General features: G+C 42.7%; 1 protein-coding gene across 2 annotated transcripts in view; it reads left to right on the forward strand.

Annotated features, from left to right (window-relative positions):
• BTBD9 (BTB domain containing 9) overlaps nucleotides 1-4,939 on the forward strand; it is a 493,330-nt gene extending 488,391 nt beyond the window's left edge. Inside the window, exon 12 of one of the 2 annotated variants that reach the window (XM_033936335.1) lies at nucleotides 4,659-4,939. In XM_033936335.1, the coding sequence (XP_033792226.1) occupies nucleotides 4,659-4,676 (18 nt within the window). In that variant the 3' untranslated portion in view covers nucleotides 4,677-4,939. The remainder of the gene's footprint in view (nucleotides 1-4,658) is intronic. The other variant, XM_033936337.1, reaches the window with a different exon arrangement.
• The last annotated feature ends 2,552 nt before the right edge of the window (nucleotides 4,940-7,491 follow it).

The following is a 7,491-nucleotide window of genomic DNA, read 5'->3' on the forward strand; positions in this document are numbered from 1 at the left end:
GGAAAAGGATTACATCACACCCAAAATAAGAGACTTCTAGCCATATATGGAAATGATGTCAGTGTCTGAATGGGTTGTGCGAGATGATGCACTCTCTGGTGCACAGTTACACAGACTGCGATCCACCTTAAGGCAACACAAAACAAGCAAGCTATTTAAACCTCCCCCTCTCCTTTGCTTGCTGTCAAAGCAGAAAATGTTAAATGCCCCCCTGTGATTTTCTGAGAAGGCTGAAGGGGGGGGAGTCAGGAAGAGAGAAAACCAGTGCAGAAATGCAGTGTGAAAGAGAAAAATACATTTTATTGATGGAAAATGGAGGCCCTTCTAGGTACAAATGAATCATTAGTTGGGTGTCGTGCACCGAGTTGGTGGGGAAAATGGCATTTGCCACCAATCATTTAACAGAGAAGGGAAAGAGATGTCAAGCACTTGTGATAGCTGTGAGCCCTTAGCAGATCAGTGTATGGCAGGGATCTCAAAGTCCCTCCTTGAGGGCCGCAATCCAGTCGGGTTTTCAGGATTTCCCCAATGAATATGCATGAGATCTATGTGCATGCACTGCTTTCAATGCATATTCATTGGGAAATCCTGAAAACCCGACTGGATTGCGACCCCTGGTGTATAGCATATATTCTTAATGTATGTAAAGATTTTTTTTTTTAATTACATTCAAATCAAGCAAACCCTTGTTCAGAAAACGTAATGGTGGACTTGAAAACACAACATCTAGCTCTCAAACGACTGAAGGAGCAAGAGAAGAAAGTCATAAAGCAATAATGTACAAAGAAAAGGAAACTCACATAATATCACAATTACACCCAGTAACTTAAACCAGCTTCCCTGGTGATTGTAGCAGTTTTCCGGGTATTGCCGCATCTGGGAAGGCAGAACCAACATTTCAACCATTTATTTATTCAATTTTCTACACTGTTCTCCCAGGAGAGTTTATTCGGGTACTCCAGCATTGTTCCCTGTCTGTCCTTCTGGGCTCACAATCTATCTAATGTACCTGGGGCAATGGGGGGATTAAGTGACTTGCCCAGGGTCACAAGGTGCAGCATGGGTTTGAACCCACAACCCCAGGGTGCTGAGGCTGTAGCTTTAACCACTGAGCCACACTCTCCCCTCATGCTGTCACTTTCTTCAGGGGCTGCAGGGTGTCTTTTTATATAGTGGGTCTATGGACATGATTGAGAACAGGGCAGTCTGTGGGTCAAGAAATTTGAATTTTTGGCGGGAAAGCTGTTGGGCTGACCTGATATTTAATCATATTTATTAAATTTTCAAATTCAAACAAAAGAATAAAAAACATTTCAAATACAACAAGAAGAAAAACAAAATTTACAGAGTTATTATATAATAAACATTATCAATAAAAGCAAATATTCCCAATTCCCTCCCCTTTTCCCCCATTCTAGAGCTGACCTGATTAACAATAAGGAAGTCTGTTGGTCATTTATTTGAATTTTGGCAGGAAAGTTCGATGGTATCCAAGTTTGAAAGTTGAATATTGGTGGGAGCATTTGTGGTCCCACTTTTAAATTCTGTCAGAAAAAAACTTCTCCACCAACAATTCAAATTTCTTGACCTGCAGACTCCCCTGTTCTCAATCAGGTCCGTAGACCCACTATATATATATAAAGACACACTGCAGACCTCAGAGCATACTCTGAAGAAAGCCACAGCATGATGGCTGAAATGTTGGTTCTACCTACCCAGACGCAGTGAGACCCGGAAAACTGCCGAAGCCTAAGAGAATAGCTTCCCTCTTGGGGGGAGCAGACAACCTTTTATTACAAATAAAAGGTACAGTAGAAAGATGTATTGGTTAAAAAATATGTTTAACAAATTTAAACTTGACAATGCGCTTGCATGAAAATTTTTTTTTTAAAGTACAATACACCTAACTAAAAAGAATTCTAGGTTGAAGCAAAAAGGTTGACAACCAATATTCAGTATTCACAGTTTACATTTCATGCAAATATTTGTAAAACATAAAGGTATAAAATATCCCTTGATATTCAGACAGTGGTGGTAAGTGTTATTTTAAATGCTGAATGCCATGGCTTGATGTAAGACTCAGTATTCACTGCTGGTACCTATGGGAGAATAGGCACTTAATATCTGGGATCTTTACTGGCCTCCAGCCACAAACAGGTGCAATAATCTGTCAACTATCCAGTTAGGTAACCAACTAGTGGAGTGAAAGGTTAGGGTCAGAGCTTCCTCTCCTTCCCCAAGCCAGACCCTCCTAAGAGCAGCTCCTCAGTCACTCCTGCCTGTGCTTGTTATTAGTTTAAAATGTCTCTGACATCTAGTGGTAGTCTTGCAGTATTGCAAGACTACAATTAGAGGTTGCTGCTGTTATTTTAAGACCAGAGTAATATGGGTAGGAACAAGTGTTCTTTGCTTCTACCGAGGCTACCCCTAGTTCAGATAGGCACAGGGGGGCAAATGAATGGATGGGTAATGGGGGGCTTCATGAGGAGGGATTGCTTAGGATGGTCCAGGAGGGGGTCTGCTGTCTAGGAGGGGAGGGGAAATACTGGTGTGGGATATCAGGAAGAGATATTCAATGCTTAGGCCACTATCTGAAAGTTATCCAAAGAACTGGTTGATATTTATAGTAGTTCTGGTACCTGGATAGCTAAATGGGCAAAGATAGGACTGCTTTTTCATGTGATTAGCTGAATAATTCCAGCACCCTGACAAGTGCCAGCTTTTCCCACACTCCTCCCCTAGAACATCCACTGAATATCAGTGGATAGCTGGGCATAAGTAATTTAATTGGGCAAGAGTCTCTTTTGCCTGATTAAAGCACTTTGAATACTGAACCCATTGTTTCAGGGAGTAAATTAAAGAAAAGGGTTGTCATGTGTATCTAATGTGAAACAGTCTGGTCGATATTCAAAGTGATTTAGCTGACCACTGATTGGTTAAATCACTTGGTCGGGGCTAGTTACTGCTGTCAGGTTTAGTGATAAATAATAGTAGTAGTTAAAAGCCAGCCCCAATGGTGTGGTAAAGTGGGAGGTGGACCACCCCAGGTGCCATCTTGGTGGGGGTGCCGGCACTTCTCTGCTCCCCCCCCACACACACCAGCCTCACACCCTCTTTCTCGATACCTCTTTAAATTTTCGCCAGAGTGAGCAACTTCTCTGGCCTGCTGCTTGCGCCAGCTTGGCTCCCATCTGAAATTACTTCCGGGTCGCGGGGCCAGGAAGTGACATCAGAGGGAAAAACTTCAGTGCGAGCAGCTGCTCACACTGGCAAAGATTTAAAGAGTTACAAGGGGAAGGGAGGGTGCGAGTGTGGCATGCGAAGTGGGAAGGAGCTGGGGGTGCTTCCTACCCTCGCTACGCCACAGGTCTATACACTAACCAGTGGCCATTTAATTGCTGCATATCAACTGAAGTGGCTATGCATTAGCCAGCTGAAGAATAATGAGATAGTCAAAGCTGAAGCCCTGGCTTTGAATATCTAGGAATAACTCCGTCGGCAGTGAGTAGATGCTCGTAGCCATCGCCTGACTGGTTTTGTTTTCTTTTTCATGCTTCCTGTGTTTTACATTCTCTGAGTTGTACTGCAAAGAGGGTCTATAGATCTGGGCAAATGCAGCGTCACAGTACAAAATGCAGAGATAGCAAGTGAGACACGTTAGGAATGAGACACACACAGCTGGAGGACTTCACTTGCTCACTTGAATGGAGAGGCTAAAGTATGTGGAGAGAGAGGAGATCGGTCACAGCACTGGGAGCCCCCGAAAAGCAGCAGGAAGGGAGAGCAGAGGGGCAGAGCAAGTTCGTTAGGAGAATTATAGCACTGATTGTGTCCTGGACTTAGACTACACATCCTCACATGTGAGCTGGGCTTAGAGAAAACCAACATTTTAACAAGCTGCAAATGCCATTTGCTTCCACTTCTTCAGCAAACAGACCAGGAGAAGCTGCCATGATACTGGTGTAGAAAACCTCCTCCTCACCTTCCTCACACACACCCCAGTGTGCTATGCTACAAGAATACCTTAGGCAGTGTAGCACAAGCAGTGCACCATGGGTAACCTACAGTTTCTATACAGTCAGGGCAACTTAAAAGTATAAGTAAAAGCAATACAATAAATTCTGGTGAGAGCCTGAGGGGATGACACCACAACAGATGTCCGACAATACTCCCTCCTAAGTCAAAAAGTATTTTGTGGACCTTCAAACAGTAGCAAACTCATATGATAAGTCCATCAGTACATATTTTGTGTATAGACGTCAACAAGTGTCTCCAGTATCCCAGTCTTATCAGCAAACAATAGTGAAGCACAAGACCTTATCTTTATCACTCCTAGGAGACATCACTTCCTTCATGAGTCCTGCTTCTCTATCTGCATCAGGGAGGTCTCTTGGAAAAAGAAAAGATATTAATAACACCATTTTTTTTTTTTTTAAGATAAAAAGAACTTCATATTTACCTGTGGTCGCACACTTTAGTATTCACATATTATGTTATCTTAATTGTCTATGTTAGTCTCCCTGTTTTAAATTAATTTTTTAGATTATGTTTTTATGTAAACTGCTTAGGATAAATTGTAAGCGGTATATCAAACCAAAATAAAACTTGAAACTATTTGGTAATTAAAAAAAAAATTGACAGCCTATTTTTCCTTATAGATCACCAAAGTCATGTGACTCCAGGAACCAAGCACAGTACAGATTATACTAGCGTCATCCATGCTATGTTTACTTTTAAACCATGCAGAAGCGGCATTTGCCATTATTACGCTTGTTTATTCACTCTCCAGATTGCATTCCACCAGAGACTAATCTACCAACTGGTACTGGAAACCAGAACGACTTGGAACATTTGCAAGCTTTGGACTTCTAATCCAGGCCTTTGGCTGAAACACAACTCGTGTCGAGTCATGTTGTAATATCGAATAAAATGTTCCCATCCAATTCCATTGGTTGTCATCTCCTGCGCTATGCTTTTGTGTGCTTGAATTTCTTATATTCTATTTTTGTCCATATTTACATTTAAACCATGTAGAATAAGTGAATGTAAAGAGTAAATTCAGCATTGTTCTTTATAATTAAGATAGCAATTCGAATTACTACCTTCTTAGCATCTTTGAACATTACCAGTTATTCTCCAGGATGAGTCCATTATGGTGTGTCCTTACTCCTGCCAATATTGAACATATAGGGCATAAGAATAGTCTTACTGGGTCAGACCAATGGTCCATCAATCCTAGTAGTCCATACTCATGGTGGCCAATCCAGGTCACTAGTACATGGCCAAAACCCAAAGAGTAGCAACATTCAATACGGAATCCCAAAGAGTAACAAATGATTCTGGAACCCCAATGAGAGCAACATTCCAGAGCTGAGATTGTGATGTCATAATGCCTCATTCCATAGTGCCTCATAGTCAACCTCATCAGTGATGATACAATGGCTTGATTGTCCTATACATGGCTCATGCAAGAACATTAGAATAGCCATACTGAGTCAGACCTATGGTCCATCAAGCCCAGTAGCCCGTTCTCACGGTGGCCAATCCAGGTCCCTAGTATCTGGCCATAATCCAAGGAGTAGCAACATTCTGTGCTACCAATCCAGGGCAAGCAGAGGCTTCCCCCATGTCTTAATAACAGACTATGGACTTTTCCTTCAGGAACTTGTCCAAACCTTTTTTAAAACCTGCTATGCTATCCGCCTTTACCACAACCTCTGGCATTGCGTTCCAGAGGTTAACTATTCTCTGAGTGAAAAAATATTTCCTCCACCAAATTTATAATCTTTGATTTGAATTCATTTAATCATAACTAACTGGCAGAGACATTGCAGTATGAATTCTATATTCTGTAGTGCAATTTATACTGTCACCCAAGAGTGATTTATCTTTTCATCCCTCTACCCCTCCCTCCCTATTACTTAAGATTCACCATTTAGGCAATAGCAATCCATATATGGAGATTTATGGAAGGGTACCACCTAGCAGTAGTACCGCTAGAGGACATCAGCAATAATTTGGATTACGACCCTGACCCCGGTGGCAGCAAAGGAGTATCACTGCTTCCCGAGACTGGCTATTTTTTCTCTGGACTTGAATCTGGGAGCCTATCTGGACGATTGTCTAGTCAAGAGCATATAATAGAAGAGAGTCAAAAGACTCGTGTGCCTAACTATTTGGGTATTGCTGGAATTACTGGAAATCTCAGTTGGATTTCTCCTCAAAGAAAGGATTGCCACATCGGTATCTACTGTGAGAGAAATACAGATGAATCAGAAAGTATCAGCATGGAACATGTTGAGAAAATTGGGCTACAAGGCCTCAACACTTCAACAGTGTATCTTAACTCTCTTGGTGATTTCAAAATGAGACAAGCCCAGTGGACCTTGAGCATTTGGTGGTGGTGGTGGTAGTGGGGTGGAGTGGGGTGATTCTACGAAGAGGGTACCTATTTGGAGCCCACTCTGTAAACATGATGGCAGATAAAGGTCAAATGGCCCATCCAGTCTGCCCATCCACAGTAACCATTATCTCTTCCTCTCTCTAAGAGATCCCACATGCCTATCTGTGAATTCAGACACAGTCTCTGTCTCCACCACTTCTTCTAGGAGGCTGTTCCATGCATCTACCACCCTTTCTATAAAAATGTATTTCCTTAGATTATTCCGGAGCCTGTCACCTCTTAACTTCATCCTATGCCTTCTCATTCCTGAGCTTCCTTTCAAATGAAAGAGACTCGACTCATGCGCATTTATGCCATGTAGGTATTTAAACATCTCTATCATATCTCCCCTCTCCTGCCTTTCCTCCAACGTATAGACCACTACTCAGGCAATGGGCCTGATGGGCCGCCGCAGGAGCAGACCGCTGGGCAGGATGGACCTATGGTCTGCCTCAGCGGAGGCAACTTCTTATGTTCTTATGTATACATATTGAGATCTTTAAGTCTATCCCCATATGCCTTATGACAAAGACCATGCATCATTTTAGTAGCAGCCTTCTGGACCAACTCAATCCCGCCTACTTTTCTTGATAGATTACTACTGTAGCATGGCTATATTTTAAGCCCCTGAATGATATATTTTAAGAGCAACCGTTTATACCAAAACCATATCAATTCTCCCAACTAGATTGCCCGAAAAATACATAACTATAGTTCGCAGTCCCAGTCATTCACGTTATTTTCTGACTGAAGAGGAGGCAGAAGAGGTCAGCTAGAGAGGGCCGCTGGAGCGCCAGTGAGTGAAGAAAATCACTTGTATGCTCTGACCGCCTCTTCCTGTACTAAAGTTGGGCCTCACCAATCAGGAGCTGCGTGTCAAAGCAGCTCCTGATTGGTGAGGCCCGACTTTAGTATAGGAAGAGGCGGTCAGAGCATACACAGATTTCCTTCACTCGCCGACACTCCAGATGCTCTCTCCTGCCTCTCCTGCTTGCCCTCTCCAGTCTCCCCTGCCTAAAAACCATATTTGCGGTTTTTCAACATTCGCG

This window comes from Geotrypetes seraphini, chromosome 3 (assembly GCF_902459505.1).
Source record: "Geotrypetes seraphini chromosome 3, aGeoSer1.1, whole genome shotgun sequence".
Lineage (NCBI taxonomy): Eukaryota > Metazoa > Chordata > Amphibia > Gymnophiona > Dermophiidae > Geotrypetes > Geotrypetes seraphini.